The 20,244-nt window shown below is 33.2% G+C and overlaps 1 protein-coding gene across 1 annotated transcript in view; it reads left to right on the top strand.

Annotated features, from left to right (window-relative positions):
- The first annotated feature begins 2,379 nt into the window (after positions 1-2,379).
- LOC149909958 (adenylyl cyclase 78C-like) overlaps positions 2,380-20,244 on the top strand; it is a 21,683-nt gene continuing 3,818 nt past the window's right edge. The window contains exons 1-6 of the mRNA XM_090120210.1: positions 2,380-2,443; positions 15,464-15,577; positions 17,805-17,883; positions 19,109-19,185; positions 19,469-19,561; positions 19,807-19,849. Of these exons, the coding sequence (XP_089976336.1) occupies positions 2,396-2,443; positions 15,464-15,577; positions 17,805-17,883; positions 19,109-19,185; positions 19,469-19,561; positions 19,807-19,849 (454 nt within the window). The 5' untranslated portion in view covers positions 2,380-2,395. The remainder of the gene's footprint in view (positions 2,444-15,463; positions 15,578-17,804; positions 17,884-19,108; positions 19,186-19,468; positions 19,562-19,806; positions 19,850-20,244) is intronic.

Below are 20,244 nucleotides of genomic sequence, written 5' to 3'. Positions count from 1 at the left end.
AGTTTTAATTTTGAATGTCAAAGAACGATGTCTAAGGGGAACAAAAAAATTAGAAAACAGTTAACTTTTTATAGAGTTTTAACTGTAAGATATAAAACTTGCCATCATAGGCTTACCCAATGTACTGGTAAACCGTAAATTCCCTGTGGTTTTGGTATGTTTCATTTTTATTGTTATCATTTGTTAGGTAAGATTCGATCTAAATAAAGTTGTTGGATACAAATACGTTGAAGTATTTTTTATGGAAGTTTATAAACACGTCCCTATTGCTATAGCCAGTGTACATAGTAGTGGTGACCCTATCGCTCTATTAATGCATCTTAGAGTTCTTACAGACGAACGGCAAGTCGTGAACGGCAGAGGCTACTACAGCCGCCGCCACAATTCGACGGCAACACAAAGACGTCAACAGCAAGCGTTTGATGTTTGACGGCATCCGTTTTTTGCATGTCGAAGGCAGCCGTCGACGTATTGACTGCTGCCGCCAACGCTTCAGCGACTGCCGTCGACATGTGGCAACGGCTGAAGTAGCCTCTGTCGTTCGCAACTTGCCGTTCGTCTGTTAGAACGCTTACACTATATCTACATATATAACTTTCCAATAACTTCACGACAGGTCAATGAACCAGCTTATTCAAACTGTTTGATATCAACTTCCTTATTCTGTAGTAGTGTGGGTAAAGTTGAACAAAAGAGTTCAAAACAATATGTTCGAAATGATTATGATACATGGAGGGTTAACCTTTAAAGGTCGACACCTGGTTTTATATTACTTGATCCATTTATCCCTATGATTGATATGATATGAACAAAAAACAGTGTTTTTCGATCTTTTTTGCTATTCATTGGGGTGGCTTCAGAAATCGCAGTACTTAATGCAGACGAAGAGTTTTAAAACTGATCAGAAGGAGGAGATTCTCAATAAGACTGTATTTTTTGTTACCTCACCTTTCGACTGGGTGTATCGATATTGATAATATTATTTTAAATTTGGTTTTGTAAATTTTTAACATATCAAAAAGCTTAATGAGTAAACTTAATGAATATCATTTATTCTCATGAAAAGGCGACGCTTACCAGAGCAAAGCTGCGGAAGGAAAGAACTAAAAAAACCTACCCCAAGTGCCACTAAGGAAATATGACCTCGATTTCCCGTATACAAAACCGACACAGTACAAAATGTATTTCCGTTCGAACTATTGACATGCCATTTTAGCTGTCTCGGCTGTATCACAAAGACAGGCTGCAGGAAAGAATGACAGGCTTTCGTGTTTGACCTGCTAAACGGCATGTTTGGTGTAGTGCTTTCTGTTTTAATTTCCTGGCGAGTTTAACTTTTACTAATTACTATTTTAATAATTTGAAATCTATGCTAATTATAATTATAAGGCCCTGTTAAACCCTGGTGTATACAGATTTGACATTTTACATTCAGTACCTACTCTAGTTATACGTTAAATAAATATGTACCTACACTAGTATTTTTTGGTGGACACAAAATCTTTTGGTGTTGGATAATCATATAGATGTTGGATAATGAAGGCTATATAACATTACCCTTCAACAAATAGGAGGGGAATGCAAGAAAAAATGAAGCAAAACTAGAACAAAATACTCCTAATGTTGGTGAAATTTTGGCCCAAAATTATATATTTAACTGTATTTTTAACTATATGTTTAACTATATATTTTTATTTGTAAACGATCTTTTTATTTAATCAATAAATAAATAATAAATATTTCAGGACAATTTTCACACACGGCACGATACGATCCCATACTAAGCTTTCGCTTGTTTTATGGAAACCAGATGGCTGATAAACATACATATATAATTTTTTTTTAATAAATACTTATATAGATATAATTAACACCCAGACACAGAGCAAACATCTATGTTCATCACACAAATATTTGCCCCGGGTGGGAATCGAACCCACATATTTTGTACATAACATGTAATAAAAATTATTCATAGAATGCTTAAACTACATAACCCCTCTTTTTGGTTGTCTTTAGGCTATGACCTTGTTGGTAAGTTTTATTGTATAGTCAGTTTGCATGCAATTTCTTCACTTGTAATTTGTGGTGCGTGCAGAGTAGATAAGAGTATCTACTATACGCTATAGCTAGAGAGCTATAGCGATATTGTAATAAATATTATGTTGTCTTTTTATGTACTGATAGGCCTGCCTCATAGCAATTCGTCAAATATGTATATGAATATTTTATTTTGCATTTAGTGAAATTTCCTTTACAAATATGAAAATAATACCTAATTAAAAAGATATACTACTTAAAGTTGAATTTTAATACTACATAATATAAGCATATTTCAAATAGAAATCGTTAAAGTAAGCTTTTGTTTATTACAGGTCGAAATTGTCTGAGCAAGATGGTGGAAGTGCCTTCAGTGATTGGCGAAGAGTGTACTGCGGACACTGTAAGTATCCAAACGTTGATAACTATGATATAGTAATAAGTTTTCTTTATGCTTATAACAAAGTTACTACCGATAAGTGTACTATAAATTTGAAATTAATCTGTCCGTTTTAAGTGGGTCAAAAAAGAGGAACATACAAACATACAGGTAAAGCTAATTAAAGTGTCTTAAAAAGAAACACCCTTTGAGACAGGTCATTTACGATATTAAAAGATTTATAATCTGCATTATGATAATATTATGATCTCCTAAACGACATTGTTTAACCTTGGTGAAGGAGAGAAGCATATTCTTCATAACTGGTCTGTGTCTTCATACATATTAAAACGTTTACAATATACATATTTGAGACAAATCGGCTGATTATATTTTGCGTGAAATCGTAATAAACATTGTATTGTATAGACAAATTCTCGGGTTCATAAAATTATTCTATTCTATATTTATCTCGGATGTTTTCCACTATCTTACGCAACGTAAAATATCAGTAATATTAAAGCTGCGGTCATACAAACAACTTTTTATCGCACCACAAAACTTTTTATCGACTACACAAAACGTCGTATGGAGTTTTTATTCCATCTTTTATTATTTACATTATGGTTGCGTAGCGTATTTCCGTGTTTTAAATTAATACTAGCTTTTCGCCCGCAGCTTCTCTAAAACCTAATAAATAATATACTAAAACATTCCTCTTCAATCTCTCTATCTATTTAAAATAACCGCATCAAAAGCCGTTGCGTAGTTTTAAAGATTTAACCTTACATAGGGACAGAGAAAGCGATATTGTTTTATACTATGTTGGGATTATCGTAGCGTACTGTCCGTGTTTTATATAAACAAGCGAAGGTATGTGTGTAATAAAGTGGGTTTACAATCAACTGTTTGTGACAAGCGACTCTCTGACCCAATTCCACGCTTTCGGAAAGGTATAAGTGCGAAAAAGGCGCTTTTGGACCGCCCTCGAGTCTTGGCTACGCTGGATTAAGAGCCTACGGACCGCTACGAGGGTGCTACGAGTTTTTTGGATTAGTGCCGTTTTTAGACATTGTCTTGCTGAGATTCTTGTAATTACTTTTTGTATTAATATATTATGCTTCTTCTATTTATTCGTCACATTTTTATTATTAAAATAGGTTAACATTGCTTTCGACACGATGAAATAAGTATCGTGGATTATTTAAATTACCTAAACATCCCTACTTTTTAACAACTAAACTTAAGCCACTATGCCTTTCAGTACACACTATTAAATATTATTTTTATAAGAACAATATTATGTTACATCAAATTAGATTTGTCTGCATAATTTAATCCAAAATAAAAGTATATCAAGGAAATTGAATGCTTCAACACAATTGTCTTGATGCAATGCCCCTGCTTGCCTATACACATCACAATTAAGGAGCCAATTAAGGGTGCATTTTTAATATTGCCCCTGGTGCAGGTAGGTGAGTAGCCGGTTTAAGGAATTTACTTCATTTAGGGCTGATTTTTCAATCGTTGATTAAAACTTATTCGTCGAATAACGTATTAAACTACCATTTCAAAAATATTTTCTTCTTGCATTTATTTGACAGTTTATAGGTGACATTTTAATATTATCGTGTAATACTTTATTAGACGGCTAAGTTTTAACTAAGGATTGAAAAATCTGGCCTTAAACAATGAAAACGTTAGTATTTGACGTACATACGTTAACTTCGCTTTAAAATAATTACTTTTTTAAATAGATCGTCGTAAAGAGGCCGTCTGCAGATTTATGTATTTCGCTTAAACAGAATTTGTTCCAGCGGCTGTAAGCATTTGTTTGTAATTACGTCGGTAATTAACCTCTAAAATGTCTCGTAATAAAACACATTTTGTAACGCGTTCAAATGTTACGAGTTACAACGAATGAAGGAGAATGCAAATTGACGGAACGCTTCTTTAGTGAATAATTTTGGAAATCGTCCAAAATGAAATAAATTTTCTAATTATTATTATATTCGTGAGAAGTATTTTTTTTAATTTTAAACAGGTTGAAATATATTTTTACGTTATAACTCACTTCTAATTTATAATTGAATGGAATTTGTAGAAATAGTTACATCCACACATACCTACTAAGAAAAAAAATTATTGCTCTCATTTTCATCCAAATAACTATTAACATGTAGATTCGCACCTACATTAAATTTATTTACAGATAGTATTAAAAATGTATCACAAAAAATCAATGTAAAACCTCCTTTAGGCTTAATGAATTACCTTTAAGCTTTATGAACGCTGAATGAATCAAGACTAAAATAAAATCCACAGTAAAGTGTAAAGTGTAAACAGTTTTATACGTAGAGATCTACCCTTTAAATGAGTTTCCGGTCAGTTAGCTCGAACGATGTGGTCGTAGCTTATATAAAACCGACAAACGAATTTCAACCTTACATCTTACATGTAAAGTAGAATTTTCTTCATAACCTTATATAAAGGTTGATATACAATTAATGTCAAAATGGTGACGCTGTTCGATGTATGGGCTTCCATTATCAAGTATCCAGTGAAAATGACAGGTTTGTAAACAATAAAATAGTTATTTATGTTAGTTAGTCGATTTATTACTTAATTGATACTTAATTGAAATTATGACTACGACTACATCATTATCACATTCTGAATTTGAAATTTGAGCGATTCTAAAATTCGTTATTTTTTTCATACTGTAAGTTGCCAGTGACTAAAACTTAATTGAAAATAGATCTGAGTCTATGGTTCATATTGCTTTAAATCAGAATGTATGCATTGTTGATTGCACAACTGTATTTCTTACCAAACGGTCAATAGTTTGTGTAATAAAATATTATTTACTTATCACCAGATGCCCTGAGTTCTAGAATTGATTTTCCAGTTCAAGGACTAAAATTTTAATCAGTAGGATAAGTCTGTAATAATGTTGAACTTGTTAAAAGTTCCCAGTTGGATAAATACATTCCACGGTGTATTTGAAAACATTTTTAAAAACGAATGAATAAAACTTTATAGTATTTTCACTTCAATTCACATTCATCAAGTAGTTTTATTACTATTTATTATAAATGATAATAATTTTGATTAAGCGTTCTGTATATAAGTTATGAATAAAAAATGATGATATGACTTTATCGAAATTCGAAATTAATCCATACTATTCCATACTAATATTATAAATGCGAAAGTAACTCTGTCTGTCCGTCTGTTACTCAATCACGCCTGAACTACTGAACCAATTTGCATGAAATTTGGTATAGAGATATTTTGATACAATCCCGGAAATCCCACGGGAACGGGAACTATCCGGGTGTTTCTTTGACTGTGCGGGCGAAGCCGCGGGCGGAAACCTAGTAAAATATAATTAAAACTACATAAGATAGGTTTGAAAAAAGTGTGTAAACAAACGTCATTCAAACTGATACAATTTATACTAAAAAACTAAACGTAATAGTACTCGAATATTTCAAGTGTATTCAAAAAGGGAAGAACAGCGTTAGGGTGGAGGCTTAACGCGGTAAATAATGATGTTTGTTCATACACCACTAAACCGCGCTCTGTTGACTTTGCTTTATTTGTCTGTTTTTGAATACAGATTATATATTCATAGCTATTTGAAAATAGAACATCTATAATCCATAGACTATCGGATTATGAATCATCTTGAAGTTGCCAGTACGAAAACTAAAAGATATTCACATTTTTTGATCCAATGCAAAGAAGAACTAATCATAATGTTCAATATGTATAAAAACATTCGGTACTCGTATTATGGAAAACAAACAACATAAGATTGTATTTAATTGATATTTTTTATATTTGAATAGCTTGTACAAATCGTTGTAAATTTGTAATACCGCAGATAATATTAATTATACAGGCAATTCGTACTTATTTCTTTTTAATATAGGTAGGTAACAGCCATCTCATAAAGTTGGTAATAGCATGTAATTGTATGGAAGGACTATCCAGCAGTGAAAGAAAAATCTAACGAGTCATATTATCAATATTTATTACAAACTAGCTGCGCTCCACGGTTTCACCCGCATTGCTTCGCTCCTGTTGGTTTTAGCGTGATGATATATAGCCTATAGCCTTCCTCGATAAATGGGCTATCTAACACCGAAATAATTTTTCAAATCGGACCAGTAGTTCCTGAGATTAGCGCGTTCAAACAAACAAACTCTTCAGCTTTATAATATTTGTATAGATTATAATATTTGTATAGATTATTTTTTAACGTCAATTACTGTAAAAATGCGAATAGTTCAAAGGCCGTATTCAAAAGCCCTTACACGCTAAGTGAGGAAATATAGTTCAATGACCTCATCATTAATCTTGTGAAGGGAGATGACACGCATAACCAGTCTATGGCACATGTGAGATGATAGATGACGTATAAGTATGCATATTAACTTTTAAACCATTCTTAACAGAGAAGGGTTTTGTTCAATATAAATAATGACGTTTACAAAATTAACTAAGAAGTTAAAACGTGTTTGGATATTCTTTTGAAGTGAAACTTCTTTATAGCGTTGAGAGTCGAATTTCAATACCGTCACGTCATAGATAAGGCCACGATTTTAGTATCTTTGAAATCAACGACGAGTATCTTTGAATCTTGCTATGATGTTTCACTTCTGACAGTAAGGAAGTTTCACTTCTGACAGGTGTGTTCGGTACACACGCTCTTCTATCTTTCTAAGCTTGTAAAAACGATAGCGGTTTATTATGTTTATAAAAATTAATGAAATGAGGGTGTTATAGGGGTTGGAATTTTACGAGCAATAACAAAACGTTAGTTCAGTATGGATCACGCAAGCGAATCCACGGGCGAAACTAGCTGTTTACAAGATAAGGTTACCGTTGAGATTCATGTCATTTCACACGACATTTCGTGTGAAATGACACATATCATAGTTACTAAATATTAAAAAAATATCAAAAAAGGGAATTTAACAGTACTACTAACTTGGATTTCGCAGTCCGTAAAATAAAAGTTTTAAATGCATCATGCATTTGAAATATACATACCTATAACATTAATTTGTTTATGGTCAGTTATTATGAAAGTTATGAAAAATCCATTAGCGGTTTATTTTTATAACTGGAAAATAACAACACGATCTTGGGAAACGTTTATGTGAAAATTTTAATTAATTAAATGTGCAGAATCGCAAAATGAGAAGGAAGGCAAACACGAACATATTTTTTATTAGATTAACTAAAACAATACATTTTTATCACTGCTCTTGCAAATAATTGCGAAAAAATCTTGCATTAATAAACAATAATCGCTGTTTAAGCCTCGGCTACCCCGAAATTCCCCAAGTTAGTGGAACATACGAAGCCGCAGGCGGTAATCTAGTCTACATATACCTAGTACGAATTTAGTTGAATTTTGGACTGAATGTATACTGTCAAACAAACTGAAATAGTCTAGGTAAAATTGTTTGCAACCACAGGTTAGTTATGAAAAAGTCTCGAATTTCCAAAGTTAAGTTTGGTCCAGATATGAAGTTTTAATGATTTTATGAAATGAAAAGTCAGTTTCTAGGGTTCCGTAGTTTACTTATTGTTTCTCTAAGGAGTGATTTGTTTAACCACAATTTTACTTAAGTATACAGTGTGTCCGGACATGACATATCGATATTTGAAGGGGCTATTCTCCAGGTATTTTTGACAATTCAACCCCCCTACAGTCCCCTACCTCACCCCCCTCAAAATGGCAAACCTATCAATTCGGATAGTGAATTTATGAAAATTGTAATAACTTCGAAAGTGAGTGTCACAAAATACTAAATTTGGTTTTATTTGAACAATAACAAGTTATTCTAGGGACCACTAAACAAATTTAATTGATAAGAGTGATGAAACATACTTTAAAAAATTCGAAAACCATTTTGAGGGGGGTGAGGTAGGGGACTGTAGAGGGGATGAATTGTCGATAAAAATACCTGGAGAATAGCCCCTTCAAATATCGGTATGTCATGTCCGGACACACTGTATATGCAGTGTGAGCAAATTATGCGTTACACTCCTATATTTTGATATCCTATGATAAATAAGTAGAGGCAATATGTAGGTACCTTTTATCGGAAAATTTTCCGCATTCACGGCTACTGATTTCAGCTTGAAATCGTAAACGCCAGAAATAACACGAAATAATGAAAGCTGCCGTGTTATCAGTGACTATTGATAAGTGATAAGGAGACAGGGTTAATGCGTTTAACCATGATAGTGTGGGCGGACGTTTTCGAAGCTTAGTGCTTATAGTGAATGTACTAGGAGCGCATGAGTACCGCGTAGTTAACTCTGGTATAATGTGCAAGATGTAGGAGGATCAGTTGCGCGCGAGCGACGGCATAAGACGCACGTCAGTTGCCCAGTTTCGTATTTCGTGAGCGTTAGCGGCGTTTTATTTTAATTCTACCCTCATGTCAATTTTTATTTTGACTTTGGATTATGGCTAGTTTCAATCGATCTATGAGTGTTGGCTCTGAAAAATCAGAAGGGATGAATGAAGAGAAACAGAAAGAAAAGGAAGTGATAATTGACATGCCCATGGGTCCAGAAAAAAGACACAGGTCAGATAGCGAGGAAGAGATTATAAATGATGATGAGGGATTTATAGCCGTTAAAAGAAAGCCCAAAAGATTATTGCGCAGTTCGTCCGATCAAAATAATGAAACAACAAATATGAAAACAAGAGATGATGAAGCTATTGAAGGTGTTCGGGTCCGTTTATCCTCTATGGAATTGTTACCTAAACAATTTGGTTTGGCAAAGCTCTTAAGCGTGGAAAATATTGGAAATATAATATCAATTAAGTATAGAAGTCCGTATAAAGTAATAATTACATTCAAAAACAAGGAAGATGCGAGCAAACTGTTGAAGTGCAAGAGATTTAATGAGAATAATTATCGGTGTCAAAATATGGATGAAGTGAATATTTCTTATGGTATTGTGAGAGATATAGATTTAGATATTGAAGAGAAGGAAATACTTCAAGAGTCCGCATGTGAATATGAGATTGTCTCAATGAGAAGGTTAAAGCGCTTGACAAGCGACGGCCAGTGGGTAGACAGTACCGTGGTCCGTCTTGGTTTTAAAAGTTCGTCCTTACCCTCGTACGTACATGTTTACGGGTGTCCGTTTAAGGTTGAACGTTACATCTTTCCTGTCACACAATGTGCAGGTTGTTGGAAATTTGGTCATGCAAAAAAGTTTTGTCCAAGTAGAAAGATCATTTGTCCAAAATGTGGCCAAAGGCACGAAAATTGTGAAACTAAAAGGTTTTGGTGCATAAATTGCAAAGGGGAACATATGGCTCTGGACAAAAATTGTCCAGTTTTTATTAAGGAAAAGCGAATTAAAAGAATTATGAGTGAAAATAACTGCACCTACAGCAAGGGCTTATCTCTTTACCTTGAAAGCAATATTCAATCTAGGCTCGACAACAACAACGACTCATCAACTTATATAGATTCACGAGAAAATAATGATGCTAAGGTTGGCACCCCTTCTTATAGAGACATAGTCATCCAGGGTAAGAACAGGACTACAAGTGAAGTAATGGAAGATGAAGATTTAGAAAACAACATAGATAATGAAATGACCTCAGAAATTAGTGGCATGACATCATTTCGGAAAAAAAGAAACAAATCAAAAGGAAAAATATTTACAGAAGACATAATAGAAAGGGACGAAGTACTCGAGTGTAACGATGGAAGAGAACCGGTATCAGAAGGTAAAGGAAAGAGAAAAGAGAGAACATTCACAGCATTTTTGAATAAGATAAAGCAAATAATACTGTCCAGAAAAGATTTTAATGAAAAAATTTATCTGTGCATACGGTTGGTTGTCGACGAGCTTACTTCTTTCTTGTGTGATATATTTAAGGAAGGGAATTTATTACAATTATTTTTTAACAACATAAGTAATGGCTAATAGTTATAGTTTTAAGTTAAACGTTCTTCAGTGGAATGCTCAGAGCCTGGAACCAAAATTGTTAAATTTTGAAGCGCTTCTTAACAGAGAGAAAACTCATATAGCAGTTATTAGTGAGACGTGGCTTAATTCGGAATCAGTTTTAAATCTATCAGGTTATAGTATTTTCCGAGAAGATAGGTCGGATGGTTATGGAGGCGTTGCAATCATTTGCCACAAGTCGCTGAAAGCTTCAAGATCTTCTATTCAACTGCGTAATGCTGGCATTGAGATTGTAGGTATCAACATATTAAATTGTAAGTATTTGCAGCATGTTATTTCCATATACTGTCCATCATCTGTGCGAACGTCCCAAGTAGATTGGGATGATGTCTTTTCTCTTTTCTCTAGGAAAACTTTGATACTAGGAGATTTTAATGGTCACCATAGTAACTGGTCAAATAGGATCGATCCTCGGGGTAGCCAACTTTTTGATAGCTCTCTTGAGTTTGGCTTCATTTCACTTAACAATGGTGACCCTACAAGAGTGAAGCTTGTTAATGGTAGTATCCAGGAAACTTCACCAGATATATCCTTCTGTTCTACTGATATTGCGGTAAATGCCGAATGGAATGTGACCAATGAGAACCTTGGAAGCGATCACTTAATTGTTAGGATTTGTGCTAAATATCAGGAAAGCCTAAAATTTATAGCGAAAAGAAATTTAAAACTGGCTGATTGGACAGAATACTCAAACATAGCAGATAGGTTATTCTCACAAATTAGCAGAAATTTTAACCACGTTCAAGATATGTATGACCATTTTTTAAATATAATTAACGATATAGCAGACAAAAGTATTCCTTACAAAAAAAGTGTATCAATTCTAACCGTATATTCGTACCTAAAGTATATTGGAATCAAGAACTCTCTAAGGTAATAGCTGAACGACGTCTTGCGCTTAAATGCTTTAGAAGGAATCCCACTCCACAGAATCTGTCTAAACTTAACTTAAAAATAGCAGAGGGTCAACGGTTAATAAGGCAAGCTAAATCTCAAAGCTTTCGTAGTTTCTGTAGTAGTATAGACGAAAATACAAGTCTCTCAGACATGTGGCGTAAAATGAGGTGGATTAAAGGTTTTAGTCAAGCGAAATCTTATGCCTCCGACAAAGCCAAAGAAGAATTATTGTCCACTTTAACACCTGACTTCGTATCTGAACCTCCACCTACTTTTGGTACATCTAGCACCAAACTTGATGACCATTTTGCTATGCATGAGATGGTAAACTGCTTAAAAAAGCAAGATACTTCTCCTGGTTTGGATGGTATTTATTATAGTATGATATATAATCTTCCAGAAAGCGGTAAACGTTTCTTACTAAATCTTTATAATTTAATTTATACCTATGGCTGTGTCCCTGCTCAATGGAGAAATATAAATATATTGCCCATTCCAAAAAATAGTTCCAACGGACATTCAAAACTTCGTCCGATTGCCCTTATGTCATGTTTGTGTAAGACCTTTCATTTAATGTTATGTAGACGACTCGAATGGTATGTCGAACATCACAACATATTATCTCGTAATACAGTCGGATTTAGGAGAGGTCAATCTAGCTTGGATTGTCTAGTCCGCCTTGTCTCAAGCATTCAAATAGGCTTTACCTACAATACTCCAACACTTGCATGTTTCTTAGACATTGAAGGTGCTTATAACAATGTACTGGTTTCTAGAGTAATTAGTATTTTGGATGAACTAAAGGTGGGCATAAGGTTATGCACATATTTATGGGAGTTTTTGCGGTTAAGACACCTTCAAATCCAGTGTGATGATGAGGATAAATTTTTGATACGGTCGACAAATAAAGGTATTCCTCAAGGTGACCCTTTATCGCCTTTATTATTTAATATTGTAACTACTAGTGTTTGTCAGCATATCAATCAAGTATTTATATGTCAATACGCTGATGATTTCGTAATTTTTGAAAAGCAAAGGAAACTTGAAGTTAGTGTTTTAAACATGCAAGAAGCACTTAATAGTTTTGTTAGATTGGTGGAACAACTGGGTTTGGAATTATCTGGTACAAAGTCTAGGTACTGTGTGTTTAGTAGAGCCCGTAGAATGCAACAGGTCCAAATTTATATTAATAATTCTTTATTAAGCCCCGTTGATTGTTTTAAATACTTAGGTTTTTGGTTAGACAGATCTCTTAGGTGGGGAAAACACATAAATGAGTGTTGTGCAAAAGCTCTGAAGTTTTTGAATTGTTTCAAAGTATTAGCTGGGTCCAATTGGGGTCTACATCCCATTCACCTACGTAGGATTTATTTTGCGATTATAAGAAGCCGTTTAGATTATGGCAGCTACATATACGATAATGCAGCCAATTGTCACCTATCTAAGATTGATAGACTGCAAAACCAGGCACTGAGAATTATTGGTGGCTTTTTAAAGACCACTCCTATTCATGTTATGGAATGCGAGCTGAGCATTCCACCGATGAGTGTAAGAAGATTGTATTTAGCTTATAAGTTCTGTTTAAAAACACACTCTTGGAATAGCAATATTAATAATGCACTATTAAGTGAACTGTATAATCTATGTGATAGAAGCTATTGGAATCATAAAAAGAAACCATTGCTTGCAACCTGCTATAAGGATACTCGTGAAGACCCGGTCTCAACATCTGATTTACTCCATACGTTTACTCTAGACACATGGGTGTCCAATATTAATTTACAAAATAACATTTTTACTAACTTAGATTGTATAAATGGTCCAAAGTCTCAATATCTTGATCAACAGATAAAACTAGATATTTTGAATGAACTCCACAATAAATTCATCGGTTACAATTGTATTTATTCTGATGGATCTAAAACTGTAAATGGCCTTGGTTTTGCTTTTTGGGACCCCAATAGAAAATACTCCTATAAATATAAAATTAATAATAGTTACATTTCCATAATGTCAGCGGAATTACTTGCAGTGTCTAAGGCTTTAATCTATGCCGCTGATATAAATGCCCAAAGAATAGTTATTCTCACAGACAGTCAAAGTGCCCTTCATCATCTTAAACGTTGTGTGTCCGGTAAGAGAGGTTTCCCGATAGCATACAAAATAATAGAACAAATTAATAATTTTAATAACTCCAATGTTACTTTGGCACTGCAATGGATTCCTTCCCATATCGGTCTGAGTGGTAACGAAGAGGTTGACAGGCTAGCAAAAACGGCTATTTTAGATGGAGAAGAAATCGATTACTTACCAAATTATTCGGAAGTTCTAACAAAATTCAAATTTAAGTGTTTAAATAGGTTCAAAGAGTATTTTAATGAAAGGTCAAGACTAAAGGGCATTTGGTACAAGAGCATACAATGTGAGCCTCTTCACATACCATGGTTTTATAGCAATAAGTTTAATAGATGCGAAACTGTAACCGCTTTTCGACTTCGTTCCGGACACGTACCGTGCGGAGGTTTTGCTTATCTCCTGAAAAAAGCTGACTCGCCCAACTGCGAATTTTGTCATAAATATGACGATGAAGTGTTGGATACACTTCCTCATGGAGTGTGTCCGGAATGATGTCAAAAGAAAAGACTTATTGACAAATTTTAAAATAAATGTTTTGAATGTCGGTGCATATCATAGCATCCTAGCTGCACCACACTCTGATGCAGCTAGAATGCTATTCAAATTTAAATTTAAAATATAGTTAAGATAGTTTCTGAAGTGTTAAATATTTGTATATAAGGTACGATGGGATTGGCATCGTCCTTTAGGACTAAAATCCCTTAATAAAAAAGATTAAAAAAAAAAAAAAAAAAAAAAAAGATGTAGGAGGATAAAAGGTTAGTTTTTCCGTGATTTTGTTTATCTATGTAACCCACGTTTATTTTTGGTTTTGTTATGGTAGGGTTTTTTGAAGGAATCATGATACCAGTGTGGGCGACATTTTCGAAGCTTTGTCTGAATTGAGAATGTACTAGGAGTGCATGAGTACCGCGTAGTTAACTCTGGTGTAGCGTGCAAGAAGTGTAATGGAAGTTGAAAAAGGTTATTTTGCTACGTTATACATACCTAAGAGCGTTTCTCCACTGCCGCCGTCACCGGACCGTCACCATAGAATGTATACTGGGTTATTTTCGGTTCTGTAGAGTATTGTAATGAGTTATAACCATGATACCAGTGAGGGCGGACGTTCTCCAAGCTTAGTGCTAATATAGGGATTGTACTAGGAGCGCATAATGACGGTGTTATGTTAGGTAACTCTGGAAATTGCAAGATGTGTCAATGGAAATGGAAAAAGGATAATTTGGCTACGTTGTGAATTTTTTTTTGGTTTATGATTGGATTGCTTTTTTCAGTTTTTTCTAAAGCGATTCTACTTACAGTCGTTGTGTACATAAGTTACGTTTCTTATTCATATTTAATGTTTTTAATTTAATCTCTTTAAAAGTAAGCAAACACAACAATAACTTAATAAAAGCGCTTTTAAACGCGTCCGATAAATGACCTAAACTAATTATAATAATTCAGCTTTTACCACAATTTTCATTTTATTTACGTTTAACTTTAATTATGATCGACAGCTTGCGACGGGACATTTATAGCATTCTAGTTTTACCGTTTATTTTTCTTTATTACTCGAACAGTGGTTCACGGTGAAATGATCGGTCTTTGAGCAACTTTGTAATTTATTTCAAGTTTTCATTTCATTCTCTTTTGATTTAGCACAAATTTGTTGGATTTTCTTCTTTGGTAGAAGTTTAATCTGTGTTAATATTATTTCGTTAATTTTTTACAGAAATGAACACTTTATCTAAACATACTATGAAATCATCATATTAATTGTTGACACTTGACTCTTATTATTTTAAGTTTTATTTCCATATGATCAATCTATTACTGTTTCTATCGTCGAATATTAATATTATTCTCTATCCCTAATACTTTTGCCTTTTGGTAAGTCTAAATAGCGTACCTACTCTTGTTAGTAGAACTTATTCGGGTTCAATTATTCCAAAGCCCTAAAACCAAAATAAGTCTGTCCTTATCAACATTGACCATAGACAACGTTTTCAGGGTAACTGCTGCGAGGAGGCGCGCGAGGGGGACGGGGAGGGGGAGGACACACTCCACCCGATGAGTGAGCGGCAGCCGGGTGACGGGGCTAGCTGCTCCGTGCCCGAAGACCAGGTAAGAAAGAATACACTCAAATCAAAGAATGAAATTTGAATTTGAATTTTGAGAAGAAAGAAAACACTTCGTTGACTCCACAAAGGATTGACATAAATAAAAACATGAGCATCTTAAGACGAAATAAAATATTTCACTTAAAGAAATGTTAATGAAGCCACACGAGGCAGCCACTTTATATGCGCTGCAACAGAGTTGTATCAATGATTTTAATTGGCCTCACTGTAGCGATAGGAGCGGTAGCACGTTCATTAATTAATATATACCATAATTCAAATTAACAGTTTTTAGACATTCTCTGCCGTCTTAGGCGGAGGCTGCACTAAGGTTTTTCTCGCGAACGGTAAGCCGCTATAACCGCCCGAGATGCACACAGGGTTGAAAACTGATGGCCGTCAATATGGATAAGGTGTATCAAAAACTATCATCTAGTTTGATTTATATTTTATTTTTTAGATTTGGTCTTGAATATTAACGTATCATTTAATAGAAGATTGGTAATTTTGCTTAACGTTGGCTGCAAAACCTCCGTGCACAGAATTGTTATCATAATACATATTGTATTTTGATTTAAAGATGTAGAAATACTCGCGTTCCTCTGCTATCAGATTGAGTATTAAAGAGTTATCCCCGCGTTTCTATGCTTATCTAAATCCCTATCTAATTAAGGAGGGTAACATTAAATGAAACAGATTAATTGCGAATGGTTACGGGCTACAAGTGTTTTGCTTTATTTATTTATTTAGTATGAAATTGTAAGTAAGATATCGGAAAGGTTAGAAGACAATGAATTGATTTTAGTAGAAAAAATAAGAATAGGTCTATTATAGTAGTAATTTGATGTGTAATTTAATTATTAAATAAATACACGCGTAGATTTAGTAGTATACAAAGTACAAACTATACGTATACTTACACTAATTATATTTGAAATGCGCGGATTTTACATGTTATTGAAAATATATAATGATTTCTTTAAATATCCATTAAATAAATGTTTTAATATTCGTATATTATCAGGTACTCGAATTTAGTCTTAAAATTTTTGGAAAATGCCATACTCGTAACATTACTACAACTGTTTTTTAAATAGTCTTACATTTGGAGAAAATTGCTTCAATTATATTCCTAACTACACTTATAAGTTATTTTGTAATCAAATCTCGAAATCGTAATTTCGAAGTTAGTTAGCTATTCGTGTACTTTGAAAGTAATAAGTGAATTTAAGCGACCTAATTTCATTGTGCAAATTGGGATAGATAGTTGTAGTGAGACATATATAAGTTAATAGTTACAGCTAATATTAATAATTTTCGGTACAAAATTTAGTATGTGTGTGACTTAGGTGCTTAATGTTACCTGTAAAAGTTTCTTGATGTTGTTCTTAGGGATTTTTCCTTTGAATTATTTAGAAGATTCAAATAATAACCTTATTTCTAAACATTGAGATAATATTACTACGTATGGAGTAGACACCACGAACAAAATCTGTGCGCCATTTTTTTGCTCTAACTAAGTTTTAAAAATTATTATCTAGTTAGGTACTTAACGATGAAAGTTATTCCTTTGCACTTTTCCGTATTATTTGTATTATTTGTGCAATATCGTAACACACACGAAGGCATGTTTGATGCGTTTCACTTTAAAACCATTAAAAAATACCACTCAACATACGTCACATGACGTATGTTGAGTGGAACATAAGTGATGTAGGCGGTGTCATCTCCATATTAATATTATCTCAATGTTTCTAAATTATTAATTTCGTTATATAAAACAATAATCTGTTATATAAAAAATTATACTGTTACACGCTGTGGTTACACGTAATTGTAATAATAAACCTTTTTTGAAGCTAAACAAAACACATTGTCTATGACTGTAGAAATAAAAGTCTATGAAAAAAAAAATAAGAGTTATGGCGGGAAATGAAAGAAATGTGTTTTTTAATTTCGTTCTTTATGTAATCAGTACGATTTTATACTCTTTTTTAGAGTATAAGTATTCTTTGATTTTATATTTCTTAGAATAAAGATGTTAATTTAAATTGTGATTATTTTGTAATTATAATTATTGTTGCATGATATTTTTTATATTTTTTAATGTTTCATGACATTAATTACGATAAGGTTTTCATATTTATTTTTTTATGAAGTTGAAGTCAATTTTAGTAAATAAGAAGTACTAATTTTGATGATGATTTTAAATTTAATATTTCTGTATACAGTTACGTGTAAGTGATGACGATGGATCTTCCAACAGTGCGCGAAATAGTATAGACCCCTTCAGAACGGAAGGCGAACCAGGTAAAATATATATCTAAGTATAAATTTTTAATAAGTAATAATAATATAAATATATTTAAATTGTTAATAATTTAAATAATAGTTTCCTTTTCGTTTAATTAATCATCATTATGTATACCTAATAAATACCTATACCTAATAAATAATTAATTGTATAGGTATGTACTAAACTAGAAATATTTTTTGAATAATACTTATTTATTGTAGACCGGGAGATACTGACACAAAATTTCGAGTCATTTGTAACAGGATGGCGGTTCTACAGGGGTCTTAGTACGCAATGACAAAAAGAAAAACGATGGCGTGAACGCTGGTACCGGCGGCTTAGTCGCGTGGGCGTTAGTCGAACTCGTCGGAAAATAGCGAAAGTCAAACGATTTGTAACAGTATGGCACTTATTTTTCCTGTAAGTGTGAGGATCAACAAATATAAATACAAAATTTCAAAGATCTAAGTGTTGGAAATCCTCACTTATATAAATTAATAATAAATTAAGTTTTCAAGTATAACAGCACTTTTTCCCCCTACTAGAAGTATGGCAAATATAATAATGGTCACATTTTATCAAATACTCTCCAAAAATCCAAATGCAATACTGGTACAAAAAGTTTGGCGAAATAAAAAATTTTTGCAGATTTTCGGCGGTATGGCGACCATTTGGAATCGTCCGAAAAGTATGGCATGGCGATTTTCGTAAATGGCTGCACGACGATAGTTACCTGTGCAAAAGTTAGCCTGGTACAAATGGTTGAATGATTGTTTTATTTAAATCAACACATTCGCGTCGGTATGGCGGGCTGTAAGTCACACCGGAAAAGTATGGCATGACACTACCGCCTACTACTTTTTTATGGGCTATCGGTAAATTCTAAAATTTTTGTGTTACAAATCGTTTGACTTTCGCTATTTTTCCGACGAGTTCGACAAACGCCCACGCGACTAAGACACCGGTACCAGCGTTCACACCATCATTTTTCTTTTTGTCATTGCGTACTAAGACCCCTGTAGAACCGCCATCCTTGTTACAAATGACTCGAAATTTTGTGTCAGTATCTCCCGGTCTATGTTTTTGTATGGGGACTACATTTTTTTTGTACAATATGACAATAAATACGTTTTTTTTTTTTAATTATGTGTCTTAATTTATAATATCTTTAATATTAATGTCTTGAATACTTTCCTAAACTACCTACTTTCAAAGTAACATTCAAGTTTTTCATCCCAGTGGCCACGGAATGCATGCTGCGAACTGGTCTCTACTACAAGGGAATATATTGGCCTTCCATAACAAATAGTTTTAAAGTAAGTTTTATTTACGTAATTAAGTATTGTTCTTTGTGTAAAAGTTGTATTTTTTAAAAAATCATATGTATGCAGTTTTATTATAAAGTGTCTGGAAATATCATCAACTTGATAATAAACATTTTCTTCTAGTTCAGAATTTTTAGAACCATTCTATAAAATAAGTATTTATTTCGATTTGATTAGTAGGTATCTTACACATTCTTTAAAAAGCACATTTTTAATTAATAATTTCATTGTATAAAAAACATACTTATACGTATAATACTTAATTTATTTTCAGGACGAAACAGTAGAATTATCTTATCAAAGGTATTCACGACGGCAGCGGCAGAGGTCACTCATTATGGTCAATGTGGTCGATTTAGCTCTTAAGGTATATTATTATTTTAATCATTTATGTATATGTGTAAGTATAAAGTTTCTAATAAATAAATAAATATTTATCAAAAAAGAAAATTATCGAAAAGTATCTAATTTAACTTTCATAAAAGTTACTGTTATTTATATGTTAACGTTAATTATATCAGTATGAATATTTATTCTTCATCAGAATTAACAAACACAAAACAAAATACGTTTTTTAGTTGTACTTGAAATGTATTTTTCTCTTCTTTTCAGATATGTTTAGCTCTCATATACACGTTATCAAGTAGAAATAACTGTAAGTACCTATTCAATTAAGTACCTATTTATATAGTTTTATATTAATAGGCAAGGAAGGCAAGGAATTTTATCCTAAAAACAAATCTGACCTAATCTATACTAATATTATAAAGCTGAAGAGTTTGTTTGTTTGTTTGAACGCGCTAATCTCGGGAACTACTGGTCCGATTTGAAAAAATCTTTCGGTGTTAGATAGCCCATTTATCGAGGAAGGTTATAGGCTATATATCATCACGCTACGACTAACAGGAGTGGAGCCACGGGGGCGAAACCGCACGGCACAGCTAGTATGGTATAAACATGTTTGTCTCAAGATTTCTATCAAGCCAATTTCGTAGAAGTTCGATGGAAAACAATTTATGAAAGACGGATAGTATAATATTTCACCGCTAC

This window comes from Colias eurytheme, chromosome 3, assembly GCF_061535395.1.
Source record: "Colias eurytheme isolate Ceu_HAF_F1 chromosome 3, ilColEury1 Martin Lab GWU primary, whole genome shotgun sequence".
Classification (NCBI taxonomy): Eukaryota; Metazoa; Arthropoda; class Insecta; order Lepidoptera; family Pieridae; genus Colias; species Colias eurytheme.
The sequence above is the reverse complement of the archived record's forward strand: the minus strand, read 5'-3'. Positions and strand labels throughout refer to the sequence as shown.